We start from the raw sequence: 27,487 nt of genomic DNA, 5'->3' as shown, positions 1-27,487 counted from the left end.
GCTGCCCACTGCTTCCCGGCCTCCTGCCCCGGCCTAAAGGACTATCTCATTGGCATATCACGTTGGCAGGGCAGCTCCTCCCACCCAATGCCTCTGTGACTCTCATTGGCCAACTCACACTTACAACAGTAAGGCTCACACCTGCCAGCAGACCCCAGCTCTCCGGAGGACCCGCTCAGACTGCCCCATTTGCCTTTTTGTCCCTGTTGGAGATTACTACGTTTCTCTAGTTCTGGCTTGCCATGCACTTAAAAAAAATCCTAAGAAAACAATCACAGACCTGTATCTATTTTATAATTCACACACTGTCATGTCCATCATTTGGAGTGCCTTGACGGTTTGTTCCAACTGCCATTTACTTCTTCTGCCATTTACTCCTTTAGCCCAGATCATGTCCAGCACCCTACAGTGAACTGTAAGCCATCAGCAGCTGCACTCTAACTCTCTGGCGAGGACTCCCAAGTTCAGTCTACGGATCTGTCTGGCTGACATTTCCACACAGGCGACCACGTGGCTTAAATAATCCTCACGACAGTCAGTATGCAGGCATTCCTCCCTACTCCTGTTTCGGGGTTCAGTACCCTTCACTCACTCACTCACTCTCTCACTCACTCTCTCACTCACTCTCTCACTCACTCACTCTCTCTCACTCACGGAAACTTCCACACTGTCGAGAGACCCACCCCTCACTCTGCTGGGCCCCTGCAGGCCTGCAGACTTTGGCTCAGTGTGCAAGGGACAACAAAATCAATACTCAGCAAACATTTAAGTACTCTTTGTTTTTAAATTTAACTTTAATTTTCGAGGTAAAATACTTTTTTTCTTTCGACTTCCATAACAAAATACAGAGCTATCAGATACCCCTGGAAAAAATATGTATATTATACATATATTTCTATAACATTACATCATATATATAATATATATGCAAAAAATTTGAAGACTTTAGAAAGCAGAACATCTAAAAGGCACTGCACAATGGTGTTCAGGTTCCTTATAGTTTATGTACATATACACATCTTATTCTGCTTACACAGATGCTTAGTGAAGTCATCTTCACATGTGAACGTCTCATTCATAAATCCCTGCATCACAAGTTTATAATTCAAAGAATGCCTAAATATTTTGAAACAAATTAACGCATAACTTTTTCTAAGAAGGAACTAATTAGAAGAGTTCTTTGAAGACTGAAGTTTTCTCTAAAGCCACATAAAAACATAGGCCTCACCACTACTGTTCACACAAGAAAAAGCACAAACATAATTATGGAATAAATAAAAAAACAAGGGACAAACAGCTAAATGACTATCCACTTGGTAGTGGAATATAACTTTTTTTTTTTTAATGCTTCTGGAAGTTTCTTGGCCTATGGGTCACTAGGGTTCCCTGCATTCCCGAGCTGGGGTTAGAAGTGCAGCCTGATGTCTAGGAAGACCCGCGAGCACAGCAGAGCTGATGCCCCGAGAGTCTGCTACTCTTTACAGCTAAAAAAGCAAACTGTTTAAATAAACAAGCTCTTGATTAGTGAGATTGCAATAGATTTACACCTACAAAGTTTTACACATTTGGCACAACAAAATTTAGAGGGAAGAAAAAACCCAGGGAGAGGAAGTAGGCCCGGCTTTTAGCCCCCTTTCGCCTGGCTGATGGTCAATGGCGTGCTCGTAGAAAGAAGGTGACACCAGGCTGGAGGCAGGAACTGCCAGGCTGGGGCTGGGGAGAGACGAGCACTCTCACTCCTCTGCCCCAGGAAGTATCAGTGATCACTACATTTCCTGGTCCACTTCCTGAGCGAGCCCAAGTTCTGCTCTGCAGACAGACCCTTCCCCAGATCCAGACTCCAACTGTGTGCAGTGCCAATCAACCAAGAGATTACTGGTGGAATGGCAATCAAGGGAAACAAACGGCAAATAGTTTCATAAAAGTCCAAAAGCATTTTTCATGGAGTTCACTTTCAAGTGTAAAAGCAGTGGCTTTATTCAAATGGAAGCAGCATCTAGAATGAATTCCGGCACTTGGGTTCTAGGGGTTTCAGGTATGCATCATGGATTTCCTGCCCTCATTTTAAAGGCCCCACGCTTCTATTCCTGAGTTCATACTGATGCTCGCTGGCCGTCCCCACTAGCAGACAACCGGTGGCCAGCTGGCCTCCCTGGTTTGATGGGCAACACCAACCAGAGAGCCTTCCTCTACCTGCTGGGCCTGCTTTCTGATTCAGAGGTCCGTCAAGGTGCAGAGAAGGAAACTGATCAAAACACAACCACCAAAGGCAACAGGAGGGTTGAAGTCCTTCGTGGCCCGACCAGAGCCTGGGTCACCAGAGACCACTCGGCCCCCTTCCTGGCCTTTCACACATGCGTGGAATCTGGACCAAGTTATAGGACACTCATCAAGAAACAGCAATGACAGCCTCAAGTGATCCACGTCAGCTCACACCTTTCACCAGGTCTAATGTCTCCTGAGCTCCTTTTGTGCATGCATTTCAGTTAAAGAAAATAAAACCAAACTAAACCAAACCCAAACACTCCATCAGAAGACAACACTCAAATGTCACTTAGTATGGAGTTCTTGGCCAGGCTCAGGTGGCGGACGGAGTGAGTCATCACTCTGATGCCCGAGTGCCATCCCTTGCCTCAGCAGATAGGAAACCATTTCTTCTTGCTGCTCTGAGCTACTAGAGCACACACGTGCACAGAGGCCGTTGGCTGGTGCCGCTTTCTCTCTACCCTAGTGCTAGTGTTTTGTTTCACCTAAGATCAGTATCTTCCCATTCCTTTGAAGTTGCTGTAAGGGGATTTCCCAAGGACAAATGACCCCTGTTGGTGAACTGCATTTTGGGAACAGTCGACCGATCAGAACAATCTGGGCAACGGGGGACCACAAGGCGGGCAACACCACCGCAGGCAACACCGCTCTCTCCTTTACACCAGACCTTTTGGCATCTGGTCACCACCTTCCTACCTCTTCCTTCAGTTTCGACAAGCAGTACATTGAGTTTGCAGGTTATCATCTGCCTTTCATTCCCACAATTCTGCCCTTTTGCCACCCGGACCGGCAACATCAGAGGGAATAACTATCAGCTAGGAATTCGACTGTGCCTCAACATTCCTGGGTTATCTGAACAGCGTCCATGCCCTTCACAGGTTTATGTTGACAGACCCGTATCATCTTAAAGCATGTTCGTAGTTAAGGCTCGACTTAAGAAAACAGTAAGACAACCAGACACAACAGAAAAACATCTTCAACGGCGCTATCCTGCTCCTCATAAAACGTGCTCAGTCACGCTTGGTTTGGGAAACCAAACCAACAATGGAAAAAGAAAAAGAAAAAGAAAATGAAGACTATTTCTGTCATTTGTTTTGTTTTTAAAGGCATTGGGTTACTTCCTCCTGCCCTCTTCTTTCTTCCCTGATCAAGAGTTTACAACTCCTCATGGCTTTTTGAAGGTGAAGAAGGTGAGAGTTTGAGGACCTCGCAGCCAGGCTGCCTTCCCACCTCAACTCTGAAGCTGAGGGGCCGGGGGTGGGGGGTCTCCGGTGCCCTCCCTGCCCAGTATAACTGGCAGTACACTCATGTGTCTTGAAAACATTTTCTAAAAAGGGGGGAGGGGAGCCAAATGTGCGTGTGTCACCCTCCCCCCAGGGAGAGAAAGAGAGAGTGCATGCATGGGAGAGAGCATGTGTGTGTCTCTGTGTGTGTGCACACACACACATAGACACACACATCACACACACACACACTCCAGTGAGGGAGAAGGGGGAGAGGGGAGTAGAGAACCCCATCTAAATGCCCCCCACTTCGGTAAGACTGCGATGAACTTTTTCCTCTCCTGAAACACATACTCAGGTACATGGTTAGTATGTTTCTCACGCCTAACCTTCCAGCCTCTTCCTCTTCTCTCTCCCTCTCAAAGCAAACTATCCCACTATGGGCTTTCTGTATGTATAAACACAATAGGAAAGACTATAGGGCCTGACCTGTGATGGGACTACAGTGTATGGGCCTATGGAGCTTGTCAGGCAGCAGGAGGGGACAGGAAACAGGCTCCTTCCCCAAAGTTCATAGCCTCCCTATGTCCTACGCGCCAAGAAAAAAAAGTGTCCATACCCCACTTATTTATACAACACAAGATCCTCGTCCCATCCCCAACAGAAAAGTACAAGTCCACGCCCCAGAATTATCAAACCAGCTGAACCCCACCTCCCGCCCCAGAATCTTGCTACATAAATATGTATTTTGATTGTAATATGAACAGCTTCCCTTCCACTGTGGTTTTAAGCATCAGCGGCAGCAGTGGCCGTTGTGGCCAGGCCCTGGGGTCCTGCCCCATTCCAGAGGAACTTGCCCGTTTTGTTGAGCTCCCTGGCTTCAGGGTCGTCATTCCACCGCCTCTTCAGCCGAAGCTTAGGGGGCATCAGGGCGTCTTCTTTCTTCTCGGGTACACCGGGCTCCCTGACAGACCTGTCCTCACTGTCTTCGGTCCCCTCTAGGGGTTCGTCACTGGGAGTGCTAATGGACACAGAGGGCCAGGTGGGTGAGGGGTGGGCAAACCCGGTGCCTTTCCCCTCTTCTATGGTCCTGCTCCGCATGCTGTCCACTTCTTGGGTCTGTTCCTCCTTTCCCTGGGTTGACTGCCGGAGGCTGTCAGGATCCTTCTCTGTGGCCGGCTCTACCTTAATCCGAGAGGGAACAGGAGCGCTGGCGGGCACAGAGCCGCGAACAGCCTCCTCCCGGCTCTCTACCCTCTCGCGGTTCTTCCGTCCAGCCGGCGGGGGCTGCAGCTTGATGGAGAACTGGGAAGGCTCCTCAGGATGCATTTGGCACTGCAGCGGTGGGACCATGAGCCCTGGGTAACGGGGGAAAGTCCGGGGACTCAGATGGTAGTTGAACACCGAACAGGCTTGAGAATGAAGGTAGTGTTTCATTTCCTCTGGGTTGAAGGAGAAGCAACTGCTGCTGGTGAAGGGGCTCAGGCCTGGTGAGGGACTGTAGGAGAACATGGTGGGAGTCAGGGACAGGGCTGGTGAGATGGGGACATTAAGGACCCCTCCGCGGCCAGGGACCGGAGAGATAGCGAAGGGACTGTGCGGGTCAGGGTACATGGCTGGCCGGGTGAAGAGAGGAAGCAGTATGTCAGGCTTGCGTTTCTGGTGGCCGACTGCTCCTCCGCCCAGAGCATTTCGGGAGGGCATGAAGTCCATGCCCCGGTGCCAGTCAGAGGCCGAGCCATCTTCCAGGTCCGAAGGCTCGACCTTCCTGTCAGTGGTAACCCCTGACTCAGGGCCAGAAGCACTCAGTGAGCTGGCAGAGAAGCGACCCGGTTGCACATCGCCAGTAGGAGAATGGCTGTCTAGAGGTGGGAAATGGAACCGGGAGGAGGCTGTTGGCACTGGTGGCGCACTCTGAGGAACCACACCTGTGACGGAAGAAAAGAACCGAAGTCAGCACTGGCCACCGGGTCACTCGCCATCATCGCCTTTACTTACACTAGCTAAGTACACATGTGAAGTGACAACAGCAAGCAAACCTGCTACCTAGTCTACCTAGTCTACCTAGTCTGCCTAGTCGTCTACCTAGTCTACCTAGTCTGATACCTAGTCGTCTACCTAGTCTACCTAGTTGTCTACCTAGTCGTCTACCTAGTCTACCTAGTCTGAGTCTTTTTCAAAACTATTGCTCAGGCTGGGTGTGGTGGCCCAGATTTGCAATCCCAGCACTCGGGGGCTGAGGTGGGAGGACTGAGCCTTCAAGGGCAGTAGCTCAGCTTTTCCATTCAGCTTGGCCTCCTACCTCTGTCCACGTGGCCCTCCTCCCCACAGGCCATGTCATCCATCTGTGAGCAATATTTACGTTTCATACAACAGACTACCTGTTATTTAAAACGATATCCCAATGGGTCTGAGAGCCTCTGCCTGGCAACTCTATCACGTGTAGATATCATCTATCTCTGTTTCCAACTTGACGAGGAAGGTTTTTCTCACCATCGTAATTTTGGCTGTGTTTATAAAGTAAGTAAACCCAGCAGCCACACAAAACACATGCATGTGGTTGCACTGAAAACCCAGTCTCTACCGCACATAGATGGGCAGGGACAAGGTCCTACTTCAGTGAAATAGAGTTGTGATAGACAATCATTATCTCAGAGATCCCAGTCGTTCTGTAGCTATGACCGACAAGTCCTATATAATGATACTTCCTTCTGCTGTTCTCAAGCACCGGGAAGGGTGGGAGAAAACTCACGACCTACTGTTTTCTCTCCCAAGTCCGACTGCTGGCAGGTGTGATGGCTTAGAATCCCAGTACTCGGGAGGCTTAGGCAGGGAAATTACTGTGATTTGAGGTTGGGATAGATCAAAAAAACCAAGTTCAACCGCCACAGTTCAAACTCTAAGAAGAGACGACCACCGTATCACATCAACTTGAAAAGCTCAGAAATTCTCAACTTCCCCTAAAAGCCCTAAATTAAGGTGTAAGGAAGAAAGCGGCCACCTGAACCTTCAGGTGCCCTAGAAGCTCCTGGAGAAACCAGGGGCTGCTAACATGATGATGTACACATGGAGGAAAGATAAAAGGAAAAGGGGGGAGGGAGAGACAGTTAAAGTTTGGTGGTGCAGGAGAAAAGACAGCGCATAAGGCATGGTGCCAGGACTGTTGTTCTGACACACACTGTCAGACACTGACAGCAGTGTTCTCGGGCCTAACTCCTGAGCAGGCCACTGTGTGGGAGACTGGCTGCCCTGGTGTTCATGGTTGAGTGAAACCTGCCAGGGACAGCTCTCCTGTAGGCCTTGTTTAAAGGCTCCTTAATTATTGAGATTAATAACTAGGAGAACTAGACACATGACCTTGCATACGATTTGAAAAGAGCCAAGCTGGGTCCAAGCCAATGGATCTCTTCCTTAGTTTACTACAACAACCAAGAGTCCATTATTTTTATTATTCTGACTCTTGACTTATTAAGTCTTATCTAAAGGTTGTAAAAGTGGCTCAGTGGCTAAGAGCACCTGCTGCTCTTGAGAGGACCCACACGGTAGCTGACAACCATCTGTAACTCCAGTTTCAGCCACTCCAAAATCTGGATCTTCTGGATTCCATGGGCACTGTACACACGCCGTGCAAGTACATACACGCAGACAGGTGAAACATAGAGGCAAAAGTGAAAATAATGTGTTTATAATCTGAAATGCAGATTATATAAGATACAAGGAGAATGTGGAGAGGAGAAGGAAGTCCTGTTTCCTAAAAAGTCAGAGATGCTGGCTTAAGTCAAGTCAGCTCTGTTTTTACTTTTAATGGAGTCTCCTCTGGTTTTTATACACTTACTAAGGCACACTGCACCCCTGTATGGAGGAATAAGTTATTTCCAAACGCACTTCCACAGGACAGGGTAAGGTAGGACAAGGGTGATGTGTGGCTGATGTGAAGGGTGGCTGCTGACTCATGCAAAGTCCCTCGCCTTTGCACGTTATATACCGAGGTGTCAAATCTACAGTTCTGTCTGAAAAACAAGCAAGCAAGCAAACAAAAACCCTCCTGCTGAAACGTGTCCGTGAGTACCTGAAAGAAGAGGGCCTTCTGGCAGGCCACGCGGACCAGGGTCAGAAATCTGAACCTTAATTCTTGTATCTGCTACCATGTAACTAGTGTAAGCTGGAGCTTTGGTACTCCCTCTGTAAACAATGCAAATAATAAGTTCTCTGCGGAGGTTCAAACCCCATGCTTCCCACGTGTCTCTGAAAAAGAAAATTACCTTTCTGGCCCTGTTTTCTCACGTAGGAAATAATAAGACCAATCCTAATATTTGAGAAATAGGTAATATCTGTGAGGCTTTTGGAATACACCTGTGCATAGCACGAACATGTTGTTAAAATTAAACTTGTTTGTTCTTTTTGTTCTATACAGTCTTGGCTGGCCTAGAACTTGCTACTAACAGAGATCCACCTGCCGGCTTCCAAGTGCTTTTATTATCAGTACGAGCCACTGTGCTTAGCTTAATTTTAATGGTTCAAAAAAAAATTCAGAATTCAGAGTTCTAAATCTAAGAAATGTAAATACTGTTTACATACGGGCCATGCATGTTATATATATTATTAGAGGAACACTCAATGTCCTGGGTGTGGCAATGTTACTGCAGTTATGGGAAAGAACATCCTTGTTTCTGGCAGAGAAGCCATGGCCCCTGCACGTTAATCTCTTGATACAGAAAGTATCTGCAGACAGAGCTTGAGCACATGTGGCAACGATGGTAGCCACCAGTCATCAGGTGGAGGGTAGGCCAGTGTTCTGCTTGCCATTCAATTCTTCAGTAGGCTTCAAGTTTTCCAAGGTCAGTATTAAAAATCTGGGTGTTGGCAAAGAGGCAAATTTGAGAGACAGGTTTAGCCTGCCCTGCCCCCACCTACTGAGCGTTAGCCTCTTTAAACCAGCATCTTCTCTAACTTTCCAATGCTTCTTAGGCAAATACACATATGTAAGTATAGAAAAGTATAAAGAATAAGATGTCTGGATTGCCAGCATAAGCCACTATGCCAGGCTTAATTTTTTTTTTTTCGAGACAAGGTTTCTCTTTTAGCCCTGGCTGTCCTAGAACTCACTCTGTAGACCAGGCTGGCCTCGAACTCAGAGATCCACCTGCCTCTGCCTCCCAAGTGCTGGGATTAAAGGCGTGTGACACCACCGCCCCGCCAGGCTTAATTTTTAATGGTTCAAAAAAAATTCAATAATTTAAAAATTTAAATACTTTTTTACATGTGGACCATATTATATATGATATACATATATACATATACATACACACACACATACATAAAATAAGATACTGCACACAGGTGTACCTTCTTGAGACAGAAACTCATCATATAGCCAATGTTGACCTCAAACTCTTGATCCACCTGCCTCAGCCTTCTAAGTGCTGGGATTGTGGGTGTGGACCACAATGCTTAGTTTCTAGAAGTATCAAAACACCACTCAAATATTGAATACTCTACCCTAAAGTGTCTTTTGGGGGCTTTGGAGACATGGTCTTAGAGTAGTCCAGGTTATGGCTTATGTCAATTGCCAAACAGCCAAGGGTGACCTTGAACTCCAGTTCCTTGGACCTCCTACTTCTCCAGTGTCAAAATTACAAACTTGCTCTACCATATTCAGTTCCACCTTATAAACTATAACAATGAATAGAACAAATGTGGAGGGAAAAGCAATATTCACACTGATAAAAGTTCTGTAGTATTTGGTTTTGTATTTGGCCATTTATTTCTACTTAAAAACAGAAAGACAAAAATAGTTCTATACACCAGCCCAGCAACAGGGAGAATCTCTGTTAGGCCTTCAGGGTCTAAGTCACGGGACAAACTTTCTAACACACTCTCTACTTCCCAACACACAAACCCAGACTTCTATCTCTCAGCTAAACTCCCAGGTTCCTGGAGGAAGAGAGCTTGCCCACACTCCTTTGTTCTCTTTGGGGATTAGCACGTCCGCTAATGCATGGGTGAGTCCTAATCATGAGGAAGATGCACGATACATTACCCAAAGCCTGATTTTAATAGTGAGATGAAGGACTGAACCTATTTCTGCCTTTGGCTCTGCTCTTTCCATCCTTAATTTTGTCCTCTGCATAGTATCATGATATATGTCCCTATCATAGGCATAGAGGAATTCACTAAACCAAACCAAAGTACCTCTACTAAGTAGATGTTTAATAATGTCATTTTCCTTCGTCAGCATTATGTTAATCTTGAACACTTGGTCTATATGGGCAAAAGTTCTCTGTAAACAAATGATTCTGCTTCGTTGGTCTTATCTATACCAAGAAACCAACAGCCTAAAGGGACGGCTCACTGTTGTGCTTTTCCTGGGATTACTTTGTTATTTTCTCTTTTTTTTTTTTTGTACTGACGGTTGAAGCCACAGCCTTATACATGCCAGGCAGTGCTGTTCTGAGCTATGGCACCCCGGGACTTTCTGATTACCATCTTGAACCTATTTAAGATCACCTGTGGTTTAAGAGCTTTGGGTGTCTCAGGTGTGGTGTGCCAGACCACTAACTACTGTTAGGTTTGCAGACCAGAAGAACTTCTACAGTCAGAGTCCATGATTCCTTGCCTTGGAAAATCGGATTACTTCTAGGCTGGATGGACATTTTAGTCAAGTTGCCTAAGTGGTTGGACTTCTGGGCTTTCAAGTGATTGAAAAGGGATCAAAGAACAAGACCAATGTATCGGGAGCTGGAGCGAAAGCGTGTGAGGACCAACACGCTACTTCAAGACTGATGGCTGTCTACCTGCAGACCTACTGTCTAGAGGCTCACAGGGGAGAAGCCAGAGTGAGAAACAGGAAACAAGATTCCAGGGGCTAGAACAGCCCTGATTTCCTAATGCAGCTCCCTTAGGCACAGGGAAAGAAAACAGGCTGTAATTAGAGGTGCATTCCAACCCCCACCCCCAAATGCATGCCCCAGGGACAGGAGGGAGCGGTTACTGGAGAGATGGAACTGCACCGAGAGCAGTCAGGCTAAAGCTGCCCTAACCTGTTATGTGTAGTAATTACACATCTACAGACATCTGGTATTAGCTTCTCCTAGCCACACCCTCCTTGAGTTTTTAAGTTTCTGCCAATCTCTGAGGACTTTTATTCAAAATCATCACGTTTTCTTTGCACAGAATGACACAAAGAACAAAGATAAGACTGGTCAAGAGGGTCCTTTGACACCTGCGATCCTAGCACTTCGATGATGAGGCAGAAGACTGCTCTAGGCCAGGTTGACCACAGAGTAAAGTTCAAGACCATCTGATTACACAGTGAAACTTGTCTCCGATGTTAAAAAAAAGTGACTCCTGAGCAGGTGGATAATTTATCATCTTTTAATGCTGCCCCCCAACCAAAAAAAAAAACAACAAAAAAAAACCCCGAAGCAAAAAGAAAACTCTAATCTCACCATCAACTACATCTGACACTTTTCTAAGTGGCCGTGTCTTTATCGAGGGGCAGACCGAGAGGCTGGGAGCTGTGATGCAATGCTGTAACCTGGACTGGGAAAGCCTGCTTGCAGCCCTGAGCCCTGCACTGAGGCACGGAGCTGAGCGCTGCTGCACATCACAGCCTCAGCCTTTCACTGCGAACACGTCAACTTCCCCTTCTCCGATCAAGGATGCTGTGGTTTTGATGGCATTCACGTGATAAGGGAGAGCATGTAGTTTCATAGAAAATCGGAAACGTTTGTAGAAACAGGTTCACAGCTATGAAACAGCCACTGGGCAAGGTGTTAAAACAGAGTCTTGAACTTAAAACACAACATAAACCTATGGGCTCATTCCCCAAATTGAGTTCAGTTGCTCTCCAGGAGACTGAAAATAGTTCATATAAAGGGGGAAGCAAGCGTATCGGAGCCCCGCACAGCTCATCGGAGCCCCGCGCAGCCCACTACCCCCATAGATGAGTAAGGAGGGCTTGAGGTAGTCTAGGGGATCACGTTACTTCACTGCTTCTAAACATCTCCTTACACGGGGAATGTCTCAGATTTGGGCTTTTAAAAATTCTTTTAGAATTCAAACCCACTCTCCATCACAGGTGCTTGCCTGCATCTTACCACTCGAGCGAATGTTGATGAACGGGTAGTTGGGCATCACGAGCTTGTTGAAGTTAAACTTGTAAGTAAACCTTTTCCCTTTTGTTTTATGAAGGATCCTCTTGTTGTAATAGTATCTACAAAGGAAGGACACACGGTTCAGCATTTGCTACACTCAAGTAATTACCAAGACCAATCCTGGCTCTTAAGCACTGCTTACAAAAACCTCCAGCATCCCTTTGTCGCCTGGCCCTGGAGTTAGGCCTTGCAGACCTAAGCGCTAACTCCAGTGTCAGCCTGGCTGTAGTCTTTGGCCAGAGCTTGACGACTCTGCTTTAAGATCCCAAACGCCTTCCTTGGTTCTAACCACTCACCGTCTCATTTCTCTACAGTTTCGATCTACAGTCCACTTCCTTCCTGCTCCACTGTGAATAAAACTAACTGTGCAGTTGCTTTCTGTCTTGCCCTGGTTGGGTCTGACAAGTCTTCAGGGAAACCTCCCGAGGTCAGTCAGGAGCCCAAGCGCAAGGAAGAAGCAAAGCGCCGGAAACCTGTTTTACAGTAGCAAGTGGGATATGGGATGAGCTGGGAACCACCACCACCACCCTGGCCTTCTGCACCTTTAATGTGGCACACATAGGATGTGGGAGGCTCCAGATAACATTTCACTGCCTAGATTTTACACTCTCACTACTGAGAATGGAATCTCTGGCGTCTATTATGTAGCAGATATCATCAACTACCTGCTGGCCCCTTGAGGACAGAAGAGTTATAAAGTTTAAAAGCTGACAGAGAAGACATGCAGGCATGCAGGCTGCGGCCCGGGTACGTGAGCAGCTGGGCTCAGAGCCACTCAGGCAAACCTCCCTGCCATACTCGGTTTTTCCCTTCTCGATTCCTCTATAGAAGAGCCTACAGCAAAGAAATGGTAGGAATTTCCCAACAGGGAAGTCTACACTAATCCTGTGGATTATCAGTGAGTCCGAGTCCATGTTTCGCCATGTATTCTTACCCACTACAAAGCAGAACCAGCTGTCAGGAGCCAGTGCCAGCCACATTGGAACTCCCTCCCACCCCCTTCACCTCCTAGGCCACTCAGACCCGACACCTCTTTTCTCACACTTTCAAGTCACACACCACTCGAGGAGCGCAGTCCTTCATCACCTGATACCCTTTCTGATAACAGTCACAGAACTGCACACTCTCTTTCCAACTTTGTTAATGCCACACATCTGGGGGCTCATTTCTCTCACCTGAGGGCCCGGCTCAGCTTGTCATAGTTCATCTGTGGTTTGCACTTCCTGCGGCCCCAGAGGCGAGCCACTTCATCTGGATCCTTGATGACAAACTCCCCGTACTCTCCCTGCTGCCAGGCGATGACATGGCGGAACTCTTCCTTCTGCAGCAGTTCCAGGATGAAGTGCCACAGCTGGATCTGCCGGGAGCCCGGCGACGACTCGGCTTTGTAGGCCCAATCCGGAAACTGATACCCTTGTGTGGGAAAGAGGGCAAGATCAAAGTAGCTAGGAGTTAGGTACAAACATGCCAGTACCCCCACCTCCACATTCCACGGCTCACAGTCTCTAGAGTACTTGGCAAACACACCCTTCCAGTCAGCTAGGCTCAGCACGAAGAGGAGAGGAAAGGATGGAGAAATTACCCATACTTGTGGCAATCACTGATATCTAACACAAGTTGGGCAGCAGTGCCTATATACCCTAATTCGTGACCTTTCCATGTAGATTACCTATTTGACACGATAGGTCAAAAAGGAACAAAGAAGAAAGATAAACTAATGTTTTAGGGACATATGGCAGAAGGCACCTTATCCCCAGACACGAAAACGTGCAGTAAACGTGTGTAGGGTGCGAAAGCTATATGCTTATTCATAGGAAACAGGCCTACAGCCACTCTACCAAGATCTAGACAGCTGTGAGACCTTCGGTCGTGGTCTAGCATTTGTCAACTAAGCCCAAGTAGGGAGAACAGGAAGCACCAAGGGACATTCCAGATCTATCAGCGACGATGACGAACTTCTGCTCACCTCCACCTCCTTCTGGCTTTTCCACGATGCTACAGCCTGCTTTCATTTTCGCCCTCCTGCTGAGAGAGACAAGTCACACTACTATTTTGAGATGTTATGAATTATCTAATTAAGGCTTTTTTGGGGGGGAGGGTCACAGTTCCCCCCCCCCAACATCCTTCTTGTTGCCTTTACTTCGTTTCAAAGCCTTCTTTAACCTTTCAAACATGTCACCTCTAAACTAGTAATCCTCATGTCCTCAAATGATGGTCCTTGGGTCATCCACCTCAAAAGCCATAATTATCTCTCACCTGACCTTAGCCGCAAAGTGTAAACACTGTCCTTAATATCTGCTTTCTTCCTTGTGACCAACCGACCCTCCGACATAAGAGAGGGAAGGGAACAGTGAAAGAAGTCCAAAACGGCAGCAAAAGCAAGCCACACAGTTTGTTTTCTGTTGGTAGACAAGCCCAGATGCCAAGATACACAAGCCTGAATTCACCCAGACACACCAACTTAAGAAGTGGGAGAAAAAAAAAAATCCAAATCCCCTATTCAAAAAGGAACATCCGATCCTACGTATTTCTTGAATTGTGTGAGAAGGACATCTTCCAGTCAGAAACTGGGCTCACCTTCCAACAGTATTCTGAGATACAGAAAGTAAACATGTCCTGTGTACAGCCACTCCATACAAGAAACATGTCACTTTCCTAAAATTTTGTGAAAAAAAATGTTATGCCATCTACTTAACAGGGAAATAAAAAGGGTAAAGTAGGTACTTCAGATCGCCTGGCCGGTGGAGGAAGGCATCTTGCTAGGATCTGAATTCATTCCATGCAGATTTATAGTTCCTCAATAAATTTCCCGTTCCCAGCAGCAGACAGCTTTGTGTCAGTCCTTCAGCGAATAGGAGGAGAGGGTGAAACTGACCGGGAATGACGGAGGAGGAGAGACCTGACTTACTCTCATTACCCTGCAGGGTGGACAGCCCCCGGCACCAACCAGAGCAGGTCTGGAGCAACTGCAGGTGCTTCAGAGGCCCCAGGGTGGGGTGGGACAAATTCCTAATCTTGGAAATTTCATCTAACCTAGAATTCCTCTAGGTGTTCTGCATTTTCGTTGACGACAAATACACTAAGGAGAACAGTAAGTTTCAGTCCATGACAACCCTCGGGATCCAGGAGCTGACAAATGGCTCAAGGAAAGAGGCAACAGACAGACAGTGGCACACACAGGATATACACAAGTAACAAGGCACCAGGGCTGGGCAGAGCTTCCTCTCCCATTTCCGTGATGATGGGGTTGAAGAGACACCGATTTCTCCAAGGCTCTGGGACACTGTCCGGGACTAACTCCTACCCTGCGCTGTCGGATCGCAGGGCCCTTTCCCTGCTCCAGAACACCCTTCAGCCTGGTGTCCGTGGGCTCGCGCTGGCCGACGCCCGAGCCGGGCACCCTCTCCTCGATCCTCCGGCCCCCGATGTGCCCATCCAGCCCCTCGGAGCCCGCAGGCGCGTCTGCAGGTGTTCGCGACTCCCCCAGGGCGCTCGGTCACCCTCCCGGCCTGCGGCGGGGCTCGCCGCTCCCGCTGGTCCGCAGCGGCTTCCACGGCCGCCCTCATCCGCGTCCCTTCCGTCCTGCCCGCGCGGGCCGCGACCGCCGACGCCACCAGTCTCACCTCTCCGGCGCCGTCCGTCTCCACTCGGGCTCCTCCGCGGCAGCTCGGGCTCCTCCTCATCCACCCAGAAGGAAGTGACTCCGCGGCGGCTTTCGTCACTTCCACTCTGGGCCAGGGTGGGAGGGGGCGGTGTCGTGAGCGGCACGGCTTCCGCCCAGAAGGTACCGGTGCCCCTCCGTGGCTCGGAGGCCGCGGGGCTGGAACCCTCTGCAGAAGGAAGGCTCTTCCGCGCTGACAGGAGCACAGGAGCTTCAGAGGCACGTGCGAAGTTGGCCTTGCCTTGCACTGTTCCATTTTTAGTCCTGATCTGCCTCGTCCAAGTGTTACAGCGTGCACGACTTTGCCATTCAAACACCGCTCCCCCCTCCCTTTCCCTTTGCCTTTTGTTCCCGATTAAGCAATTACAATTTTGTCCCAGACAAATTTTGTTCAAGAGTTAGTGATAAGGGATGTGAAATCAGCTTCCGTAATTCCAAATGGTTCCCAGCCCTAGTTTCCCTCCAGAGGCAGTGTTGGGACCAGTAAAGGTTAAGTGGATGAGAGTGAAAAGTGGTGAAAAGTGGGGGAAGGCGAAGATGAGAGGCAGAATTGAAGTCTTCATCGAGTGCACGAGTGCGTAGCAACAACTTTATGCAATCACAACCTTTCCCTCCTGGGAACGACACAGAACATGGAAGTCTTACCATGATTTGTATCAAAGGTTGGCTTCTAGCTTTGGATATGCCTATTAGCACCTCCCTTCCCAGACTGGCCAATGAATTTGTAATTATCTCATGCTGTACTTGTGTGTGTAGGATTATAGGTATATACTACCACAACTGGCCTTCTGGCTTCTACTACTGTTTTGTTTGTTTTGCCAGAGGTCTTGACAATGTATCTCTGACTGCCCTAGAAAGCACTATGTAGAGACCCAGGTTGGCCTCGAACTCACAGAGATCTGCCTGCCTCTGCCTCACACTTGTTGGGATTAAAGATATGTGTCACAATGCAAGACTAATAATTGATAGTTCTTGAGGTCTTGAGATAAGTTCAGTACTCAGTATGGCCTAAGGTTACCTTACCTGCTTAAAAAGGAAGGACTAGTGTTGGTGAGGTCTAGTTTTCCCGCCCCTTCTAGTTTGAAAGTCAGTAAAATGAACAAAATTTAAATACCATTGAGAGGATTAGAAATATGAGCACTCTGAGCATAGAAATTGCTTTATAATGGTTTCCATCTTCTGTCCAGTCTAGAACACCATTTTCTATGTTTGGGTCTACAGAACAAATGCTAGGGTTTAGCCGAATCAGCAGTTCTCGACCTGTGGGTTGACCCCCTTTAGTAAGCCCCTATGTCTAAACCTATTTACATTGCAATTCATAACAGTAGCAAAATTACAGTTATGAAGTAGGAACGGAAATAATTTTATGGTTGGGGTCACCACAACATGAGGAACTGTATTAAAGGGTCACAGCATTAGGAAGGCTGAGAACCACCGAGCGAAATGAACATAACATTTTAGTCCTCTTGCCTTCAACTACTGATGGGCTTTGTTACCTCGGTTAAGTAGTCACTGTCACTTCCTCTTCTGTTTGAATGTAGTATTTTTGGAGTATTCCCGTGGACACCTTTAGATGTTTAGTAGTATCTTATTGCGTAGGAGATTACAATAAGTACTTCCTTGATATTTAATGTGTGAACACCATGTTCTACGACTTAGGACGGAGGATGGCACAGTGTAAATATAGCATATGGTTAGGTGGTGAGAAAATGATCTTGAGACTGATAAGAATCCTCAAAGTCTCACACCATTCATGCAAACCTTAGTCATTGTCAACTCCGAAACCAAGGCGATCAGAATGAGCGGTTTCTTCAGAAACTGAGGTTGCCAACCTTCAGCTCATGGGTTAGGTGGGCACGGCTAGCACCAGCAATAATCGAGGACTGGTAGCCAGAGTATGGGGATACTTTCTGTAGATAGTTCCTCTAGATTTTTCTATGGCTATTTCTCTAACTAGGGTCACAGAGGATGAATAAACGCACTTTACACAGATGAACTGGCCTCAGTATTTGGCTTGAGCCTGAACTGATATCTTGAGAAATGTTTATGTCACAGCAGATTTCAACAGAGTTCATATTCTGAGAACTTAGTTAATCGCCTGAAACTTAACAGGGGAATTTAGCTTTGATAAAGCAAACTGGACAATACAAAGGTTTGGGTTGCTCACTGGAAACCTTAACAGTGTGACAGAACCTGGGAGGGATCTGGAGGGGGCAGATTGGGACGGATAGGGACTTCCTACCTAGTTTACCAAAGTCCCTATCTACTGTGTACACCACTCCATGGCTGCCATCATCATCTGTTGCAAACAGGCTTTTACAAGTTGAAGATTCTTTATGCTCTTGAAATGGGGAGAGCATGTACCTTCTACAAGTACGGGCGTGGAAACACTTAGATATAGCCTACTAGTCAAGCTATCTTGTAATCACTCTTGAATTTCCAGTTGCTCAAAGTAACTTTGACGCTGCCTTCCTCCCCCTCCCCACCCATATTTGTAATTGTCCCACATCTAGGATCAGGTTCCGTTCTAAGCCATGCATTCTCAAAATTCCATTCTTACTAAAATACAGCTATTCTCTGATTCCTAAATCTAAAGAAGAGCAGGGCATAGTGACATATGACTGATTCCAGTCACTTGGGAGGTAGAGGAAGATCAGAAGTTCAAGACCAGCATCCATACAGAGAGTTTGGGGATGGTCTGAGTGACATGAGACCTTGTCTCAAAAAACAAAACAAAACAAAACAAAACAAATCAGAGAGGAAATTCTATTTTCCTTCCAACAACCCCTCCTGGATTGGAATCCTCTCCCTACCTCCAGCTTGCATTACTTAACTGCTCCCATTTTTATTTATGCACTCAAAGGTTTCCACACCCTGAACCTACCTGAACATGTGTATAATAAAAGTCTCTCCTGTCTACTCTTGCAGAGGCTGCTGTTTCTATTCCGAGGACTTGTGTCATGGACATACTTCTTCTTCCTAGAGTGTTTGCCTTAGCTTGCAGGCCACCACATAGGCTCTGTCCCTTCGCTAGAAGCACCCAAAGATGCCTCTTCCTCTGCTGTCAGGTGGAGGCTCTGGTGAGTGTTCCTGCACCCACTTCTTAGTCACCTCTAGAAGGCAGGACACCTCACCCCCCCCAAAGTGTATCCTTCCTGAACTTGGACTTCCAAGACCCAGGCTTCAGTCCCTGTTCTGTGTTTGCTATCTGTTCTCTGACTGGACACTATTAGCATCCCCTGAGTGTCCACCTCCTCCTAGCTAAGACGGGACACTACTGATGTTCTTGGTGAGGACAGAGTATAATAGCCTTTCTAAACTCTGGATCATAATTACTTTTACCACCATCTCTGATTCCACACTATTCTTGGTATCAAGAGCTCAAACTTGACAGCAGTTACCACATAATTTTACAAACTTTGAGTAGATTCAGTGTTTTAAACTTGGTTCATAATCTAATGAGAAAAAAGTATTTTTGTCCCCAGAATTCAGGCTTTTGGGTTTCTTACTTTCTGATGCCTAGCCTTGGGTGATGCATGCCAGTCATTCTCTGTTTCAGTTTCTCAGTCAAGTGATCATGCTAAGATGTTCTGGGGGTGGGGGATGGGACATTCTCAGTTGGCAGAGTGCTTGTCTGTTAAACACAAGACTCCACGTTAGACTCCTAGCAGTACACAGAGGAGTGTGCCAGCTAACACTAATCCCAGCACTTGGGAAGTAGGAGACCAAGAGTTGAAGATCTTCTTCCTCTACATGCTGAATTTAAAACCAACCTGGAGTACATGATGCTCTGAGCAAATAAATAAATTCCAGGAAGAAGAAGAAAAAAAGATACTAAAATATGATTGATAGAGATGAACTCAAAGACACGAAGGCTGATATAAAATTGGTGTTATTTACACCTCTAATACCGCAGTGTGCTCCTCAGTAAAGTGAAGATAAATTATAGAATAAAGTTGGACTAGATGTTATTTGCATTTTGGCATGTTGGACTAGACTAGCTTGTAAGCTCAGTTTGGTTTGTTTTTCCCATCAACCTAAGGTCATTGTAAGGATAGAGGAATTAATGTCGGTAACATGATTGGGGATCCCCAGTTAAAAGGTTAAGTGGGTCCAAAGCAGAAGTAGCTTTGCTCCAGGTTACAGCCAAGCCAGGAGGAGCAGAGAGCTTGGCTACTTATTTGCAATGACTTGGGGACTCAAGGACTCTCCGGGATTCTACATCCCTCACAGTCCACAAATACCCCGGCCTCTCATTTCCCCTTTTTAAGTCTTAGTTCCCCTTCAGATCAGCACAGTGGAGAGGGTAGTGAGAGAGAGATCATGAGGAGCAGGATGGGAGAACAGGATCTACATGAGGAAATGACTGCTCGGGCTATTTTGGCTTTGTTTTATTCCTGGCAGCTCAGGAGAAAGATTCCCCTGCTGAAACCTTTGGTTGTCAGTCTATGTGTTGCTTCTTCCAGGAAGCCCATGGAAGCAGTGGGAGCAGCCGGCTAGCTTGTGGTGGGAACCCATCTAGATTGTGCTTTCCAAGACCTGGCATTTGTTTTCCAAACCTTGACCTGCTCGCTACACAAACATTTTAAAATTGAATATTTATCCACTGTTCACATCTGGCTCTCATTCTCTTCTTTTTCATTACTATCAGTGCCACTTGCCATCTGGAGAGGACAGGAATTTTGTTTATCTCTTTCTCTTGTATAATCGCCTATAAAACGACAAGCGCTGCGACAGAGACATGGGGTCATAGTCTAGTACACACCAGCTACACTCATTTTGAGCCTGCCACAAGTGATGTCTCTCAGGAAGTTAATTAAAGTCTGTTGCCTCCTTACTTTAGAAGAGCTTTGCTGTAAGAATTGTCTGTTTGTGTCCCAGGATCTTGGAGATGAGTGAACATCAACGTCATTTCTTTAGCCTCTCACCCAGTGCCACCAGCTCCTTTTTAAACCCTCATGGTGACTCCAAGTTCACCACTTAACTTACAACCCAGTCAATGTTTTTTCATCATAAAATGTGTCATACCTACATGAAAATTTATGATGGGCCATGGAAAGACCATAGCACAATAAAAGATCTAAACTTCTACCACAGGGCAAAGAATAGAAGTTACTTTGTCCTAGAAGTCTCCTGCCCAAATCTTGGCCTCTGCTGGAGTTCATTGAAGTGTTGACCACCATTAACATTGTAGGAAGTCTTATCTCGTATGGAGCTGACACATGTCATTTCTAATCCCGACACTTGGTTCTGGGCTCTGGTGCTCCATGGTTAAATGTAATGCTTCTCCCACTTGATTTGCAGACTGCTACTATATTGGAGTTGCCAAAAGAAACATCCTGCGCTCCTTTCCCTTTCAGATGTGGCCTCCAGAAGGAAACACAGTCCTCCATAGACCTGGACTGACCAGCTAGGTATAGAGTGATGCTGTTCCCTTTTTTGTTTGGACACTTAAAAACCAGTAAAAAAAAACCACAAACAAACAAACAAACAAACAAACAAACAAACCCCAGGTGCCATTGGATAAGAACCACTGTTTCAGAAGCATCAAACACTGCTGAGTTGCAAGCATATCCCCCTGGCTTCCTTAGAGGGACTGCTAACCCAGTGTTCTTCTGTTAAGTAGCCTTTAACCCCAGACGACAGACTCTGTATTAATTACATGAATTCCCACCTGTTTATCTTGTTGATTTCATTCTAGTATTTATTCTAGATTGTCCACATCATCTTGATTATTAGATTGCATTGTTTTGCAAATTATTAACACACTTGGAGTAACAGGAAAACAACATCTACAATATCCATTCAGATACTAACATTAAACTATTCTGAACGTACTCAAATATTTTCTAAATGACTCAAAAGTCACTGTGCCTTTGATCTGTGGGATGCCAATTAGCAGCATTCAAGGTAATGGGATTCCAGATAGCAATGTGCTTAGTGTGTGAGAGAATCAAAGCCATGAAAGCAGAGAACAGGCTGTGTGTATACCACATACCTGCACTTAGAAGGAGGCAGAAGGATTAGGAGTTCAAAGCTGTTCTTGACAGTCCAGAGTTTGGAACCAACCTGGGCTACATAAGATCCTGAAGGGAAGGAGGGAGGGAGGGAGGGAGAGAGGGAGAGAGAGAGGGAGGGGCAGAGAACATCAAAGCAAAGCTAGTGATTATGTTGGCAGTCAACAGAGGGGAGCAAGTTCATGCACAGCAGTGGGGCATCATAAGGAACTGGGAATCTATCATGTTTTGGCAATAATCCCAACAACAGAATTTCTAGATACAGGTATTGCCAGGATAGTTTTCTCTCAACAATAGTTTATTATAATGGGTTTGGCTAATATGCTTGCATTAATGTGTTAAGACCTAGTTTATTGGTACAACTTAAAAAACATCATTATAGTAACAGTATATATATATTTTTTTTTTCAGCAAAATTCTGGGCTACCAATGAAGAAAGAAGAAAAAGTCACAACTTGTTAGGAAAACACCCTAGCATGCAATTCCTTCTCCTGGCTGTTAGGAAAGCCCTTGGGGCCCAGGGAACAGGCACGGCTAGAGCCTGAATACACACAAGTGCCATCTTGTCCAGCTCTTCTGTGATATACACACATTGGTTGCAGACCAAGTTGTCTCCTGCCCCTGCATGCTGCCATACTGGACCAGAACAGTGCTAGTTTCTCTTAAGTTACTCACAGAAAATATTTTGCCCTGAGCCAGCCTCTGAGGCCCTAACACACTAATTGAACCTGAATGTTTTAATTGAACCTCATTATTTGAACGGTGCGAGGGAGGATGAGTCCTTTGGGTCTGAAATAGGGTGAGAGGAGACTCAACTCTCAGTTGCAAAGCTTGTCTCATGGTGCCAAAATACACTGCCTCTGGGAGCCTGGTTGGTTACCTGCAGTGACTCTGAGTTTCTGCCTCCTTGGCTTCTCCTTTATCTGCATGATTTGTGCCTCAGCTGCCTGAGTCCTGCCCCTCTGATGCAAAGAGAGAAGCATGACTTGTCTGGAAATCACCAGTCTCTCTAACACTGGGGGTATGTGGTCAGAATTTGGGGAATCACCAACAGATCAGTCACCCCCACAACTAATGATGTTCATTAATTAGGTGCTTTTATTCTCTTCTGTTCTACAGAATACCAAAGATTAAATATGTGGGGTTTTGTGGAGCAAAAGCAGTGCATGCTAGGTGGAGGTCAGCAGGCCTCTGGGTATCCGGAATGCCCTGTCACTCCTCTGAGCCAAACTCAAGGACCATGTCAAGCGGATTCACTTCATGTTGATTTGCTCTCAGCATGACAGTCTTAAGACTATTGGCTGGTCATCTGGATCATTCTTTACTACGAGAAGAAACAGATACGACTTGACACCCACCTTTGTGAGCACTAGCAAGACAGATGCTAGGTCTAGAGGGCTGTGTCTTCTAGAAACCGTAACTTCTTAGATCGTATTACTTAACCCAGTTTTCCACTTTAACTCATACATCCATTATCTGTTTATTCATTCAACAAAAATTCATACAGCAATACAGATTCAGGGGAGACTGAGCTCACAGAACTTGATTGTAATAGCAGCTTCATCAGCCATGCACCCCACAATTACTTAAAGGTATGATCCACACAGACTATGCAAGGCAAAACATACGAACAAGATTTAATGCTGCCATCAAATGTAACACAAACAGGTTCATCTAGTTCATTAAATTCTATTTGTTTGTTCCTTCTGTGGGTAGTGGTTGAACATTCACTTTGAACCAGGCATTGTGCTGGTCATGAGGGGTACTCAGATGGTGGGGGCACTCAACTCTGCTTCAGAGAGCTAATGGGAGAGGTGCGTGTGTCCTGCTAACACTGGGAGTAACACTAAGCAGACAGCCCCACCAGCATAGGAGCACAGTCTGGCAAGACCGATTGGTAGCTTACTCTGTGACCCTTCCCACCGTTCCCCGATCCCCATTCCTCAGTGTAGACAAGCTTTCATAGGAAAAGGCAGGCTATTAGAGCCTGTTCTGCCAGTCTACTGGAAGGTTCTAGGAAAGACCTTTTACCTGAAAAGTCATCCCAAAGAAGAGCTCCTATTACGGAATCTTCGTCATGGCTGATCTGTGTGGCCCCCAAGTTCATATATTTAAGTCCCAACTTGCAGCACTTCAGAATGTGACCAGTAAGATGTTCAAGGAGGTAATTAGGTTAAAGTGAGGCCATTAGGGAAGGCCCTGAATCAGTGTAACTGGATTCTTACAAGAACAGGGTATTTAGACATTACAGAGAGAGGGAGAGAGAGGGGGAGAGAGGGAGGGAGAGGGAAAGGGGGAGGGGGAAGAAGGAAAGGGAGAGGGGAGAGAGGAAGAGAGATGGGGAGGGGGAGGGGGGATAGGGAGAGAGGTGGGGAAAGAGGGGATGGGAGGGGAGAGAGAGAGAGAGAGAGAGAGAGAGAGAGAGAGGCTTCAGAGGAAACCAGCCCTGCCAACACCCTGATACTGGACTTCTAGCCATCAGAATTGTAAGATAAATTCTTATTGTTTGAGTTTCCTGGTCAGTGGTACTTTGTCGTGGTGGCCTTATGAGCTAATTTACATTCTTGTTCTTCACTGTAGTCATGGGCACTTGGAGGTACTACGGACACCTTGCAGAGGGCCAGTAGAATTTTAGAGGTGCTAACCTAGAACGGTGGCATCACCACACCAACCTGGGGTCCATCTACCTCCAGGATTCTTGTGAGGAGACCCCCACGCTCTGTTCTCAGCTGTTCTGCTCTGGGAGTTACCACGTGATGCAGAGCAAGCACAGGGGCACGGCAGTCCTATGAGGACATCAAGAAGGTATGCCGGATGAAAAAATGTACTCGGGTTTTAGAGACACACTGAAAGTGAAGGCTGGATAAAGAGTCTTTTAGCCAGGGGCAGTGAGGTTCAGGAGAAGCCTACAAGCCTTGACATTGCAGAAGCCCCTGTTTAGAGCAGGGAACTGCAAGCAGGGGGCTGAGGAGGGGGTCAGAAGTTGGATGCTGGAGTGAGGAACTGGGCCATAGTGCCTCCAGGATTGGTCACAATGATGTGAGCAGAAGATACATTTAAGGGGTCAAAACAGGAGGCAGAGACCCAGCTGAGAGTGTGAAGAGCATGGGGAGGTAGAGAGATGAGAAGAGAATCCAGGCAGTGAAACGGAGACGGAAATGCTGGCAGAGCTCTGGAGGTGCCGCACTGTAGCACCACACACCAGTACCCCACCTGTACTGTGGCAGTTGGTAAGAGGTAAGTGGTAGGACTTGATAAAATACGTAATACCAGAAAGCTGAACTTTATCCCAAATGTCAATTTTCTATTTTTAATATAAAAGTATTAACTACTTCCCTATCTTTTTTTTTTTTAACAGTGTGTTAGACAGAGACCAGTCTTTTCTTGGTGAGTCATGGTCACCACTATGAAAAAGGGAGAGATATCACGGAGTAAAGGGTCAAGGCAGAGTGTTGGGAACATCGTGAGAAACTTTGCTGGACGTCTTCAGAGCAGGGTCGCTCCCAGCCCCAGACTAACTCCTCTGTGTGGTCATGGCAAAACCATGATGCCTCTGAGTGTTTGTTTTCTGTAGAGATATGACGTAATGTGTGCGTGGGCTTGATAAAGCACCAGTCACTGTATGCTGAGGTATTTCAATACTTCTCTGTGGTGGAGTGACAGAGAGCGTCTATCTGATCTCACTCTTCCACGGCTTGCCTTTCTCTCCGGGAAAGTTTCACCTGTCGCACCTTGTTCTTGAGGCCCTCCACTAGACACAGGTCAAACCTCTGCAGTACTCTGTTCAATACAGTCCAGCCAGGCTCCTTGCAGAGCCCCCGGGGGACCTGGCTCTGGTTCAGTCTTCGTCAGCTATTTTGGTTTTCAAAGGTCCTTTTCACTTCCGGATTTGCTGCCGCATTCCACAGAACTGAAATTGTCAGAGTCTGACTTCCAGTTAAGCGGGGTGTGGCGACTGTGATCTCTCATTATCAGAAGGACCGGGCAGTTTCCAATCCTCTCTGCTTAGGGCCTTGTATCTCTCTGTAAGCAGTGCTCAGTGATATGTTCTGATTTACCCTCACCATTAAGCTAACCTGCACCCTACGATGCGTGCCCTGGCATAGATGAAACAGAAACACCTCTACTGTAGCCTTTTTTCTTTTGTGATGTTGAGGACTGATGCTGGTGCTTTATGTGATAAACAAGGGCCTTGCCACCAAGCTATGTCTCCAGACTTTTAAAATTTGTAACAATTGGAGAAAAGGCCTTACTAAGTTGTCCAGGCTAGCCTTGAATTTGTAATCCTCCTGTCTAAATCTCACAGGTAGCTGGGATTACAGCCTGGCTCTATCACCCTTTTAACAAAGATTTCTGGCTTTTCTTCCTTTAGGGATTTAGGGTTCCTGGCTTCCTTTTCCTCTTTCCTGCTTTCTGCGGGTTTCTAGCCTCCTCTCTCCCCAGGGATGCCTATAAGGTCTAGGCATACACCGTGGGTAACTTGAGTACATGAAATGTCTAGCACAGGGCTTAAAGCCTTTTGAGTTGGACCTCTGGAGCTTGGGTGTGTTGCATAAGTCCTACAGGTTTCAGTTTCCTCACCTAGAAGACAGTTAGTATAGCCCTTGCTGCAAAGCCTCTACTGCAAAGGAAGTGCTCATAAAGTGACTGGTAGGGACAAAGGACAAGGCTAGTAGAGGGGTCTAGAGGACGGCCAGCTGCTGTGCGGAGTGTGTTCCAGACCACAGGCTAGATCTTGAATTACTCAGTGAGAAGAATCCCTGAGATCTGTCCAGGCCGAGCTAGGTTTGGGATGGACAGAAGGAGTGGAGTGAGATGTTTGGTTCCTTTGGGGGGAACTTTAGACAGGTCCCAATCGTTAGTCAGTCATCCCAGGAAACTCTCCCCGGCATCCTTCATCCAAGGGATACACCTCCCCTTTCTTCTCATAGCCAAGAGTACTGCATGTGAGGCATTAGACTTGTTTCTTTTGATAGGAGGACTCTGCTCTCTTTCTGAGATTTGGCTGGCCCATGACTGAGCTGTCAAGTGAACGCATGAAAAGTCAAGTATGAGGCCGGGGGTGAGCCTTTGGGATAACTTTCAGCTTCCATCTGAGCTGACATTTAAGAAGCCTAGAATCCCTATTAGAGAAAACATGTCTTAAGACCTCAAGACTACCACATGGAAAGGGAGAGGTACCCAGATGATTCCAGTCTTTCATCTCAGGTGAAATGTAGATGTATTATAAGTCATTTTGGGTTGACCCACAAGATGGACATTACTGGGAAACTTTAATCAGTGCTGTATGGGGCAGAAGGATCACTTAGCTGAGATCAATCTAACTTACAAAGTCATAAGATATAATCAACTTTACTGTTTTAAGTCCCTTAAATCTGGGGATGTGTTATTATAAAACAGTAGGTAACAGAACAAAATATGGGAAAAATAGATGCTTACAATATTTTTTGTGGGTACACGGAACTTCAGAACAAGGAGGGCTTCCTCTGGTCCCTATCAAAATAGCCTCAGGCAATTACTGGAGTAATATAGTCACTCATGCTGCTACTGATAAAGGCCCAAAGTTCAACCAACTGGAGAGAAACAAGTAGCTGACCTCATTTATTTCCTGTAAGAGTAGTTACCACTACTCAACTTATTATACAGAAAACAATTCATGGCAACACTGAGGAGAAGAGACCCCCGTTCTTCTTCCCCTGAGCATGGTTGGTCTTGGACAGGGCCTGAGGTGAGAGTATTGGCCATGAAGGCTGAGGAGGGTCTGAGGTGTGCCAGATTGCACAGGACCAGCTCAGATTCCTTTCAGGGGTAAGTAGACAAATGAAAGATACCACAATGGGAGTTCAGTTTGATCAAAATACATTGTGCACATGTATGCAGTTGTAAAACAACACATTTAGGCCTGGAGAGGTGGCTTGGTGGTTAGGAGCACATATAGATATTGCAGAGGAGCTGAGTTCACTTCCTAGCACCCAGACTACAACTGTCTGTAATTTCAATTCCAGGGGATCTGACATCTCTGACCTCCGAGGGCGCTTGTACTCATGTCCGCAATACCTCTTTCCAAACACTTAATTTAAAAATATTTAAAACAAAAAAACAAAACAACCTAACCCATTGTGGACATGAGTGAACTTGTACTGAACACACACACACTCATACACA

General features: G+C 46.5%; 1 protein-coding gene across 5 annotated transcripts; it reads right to left on the bottom strand.

The window, feature by feature from the left end:
* Positions 1–768: 768 nt before the first annotated feature.
* Positions 769–15,350, bottom strand: Etv3 (ets variant 3). 5 transcript variants are annotated; one of them, NM_001286844.1, is made up of 5 exons: positions 14,949–15,349; positions 13,611–13,666; positions 12,820–13,057; positions 11,588–11,703; positions 769–5,416 (listed from the first exon to the last, which is right to left on the bottom strand). In NM_001286844.1, exons 2-5 carry the CDS (start codon positions 13,654–13,656, stop codon positions 4,275–4,277), a joined length of 1,542 nt encoding a protein of 513 aa, NP_001273773.1. In that variant the 5' UTR covers positions 13,657–13,666; positions 14,949–15,349; the 3' UTR covers positions 769–4,274. The 5 variants fall into 5 exon arrangements, with proteins under 5 accessions (NP_001273773.1, NP_001076787.1, NP_001346679.1 ...); NM_001083318.2 differs by having other exon boundaries at positions 13,611–13,669; positions 15,268–15,349; NM_001359750.1 differs by having other exon boundaries at positions 11,577–11,703; positions 15,268–15,349.
* Positions 15,351–27,487: the final 12,137 nt, after the last annotated feature.

The sequence above is a fragment of the Mus musculus genome, chromosome 3 (assembly GCF_000001635.26).
Source record: "Mus musculus strain C57BL/6J chromosome 3, GRCm38.p6 C57BL/6J".
In the NCBI taxonomy this organism is placed as follows: domain Eukaryota; kingdom Metazoa; phylum Chordata; class Mammalia; order Rodentia; family Muridae; genus Mus; species Mus musculus.
The sequence above is the reverse complement of the archived record's forward strand: the minus strand, read 5'-3'. Positions and strand labels throughout refer to the sequence as shown.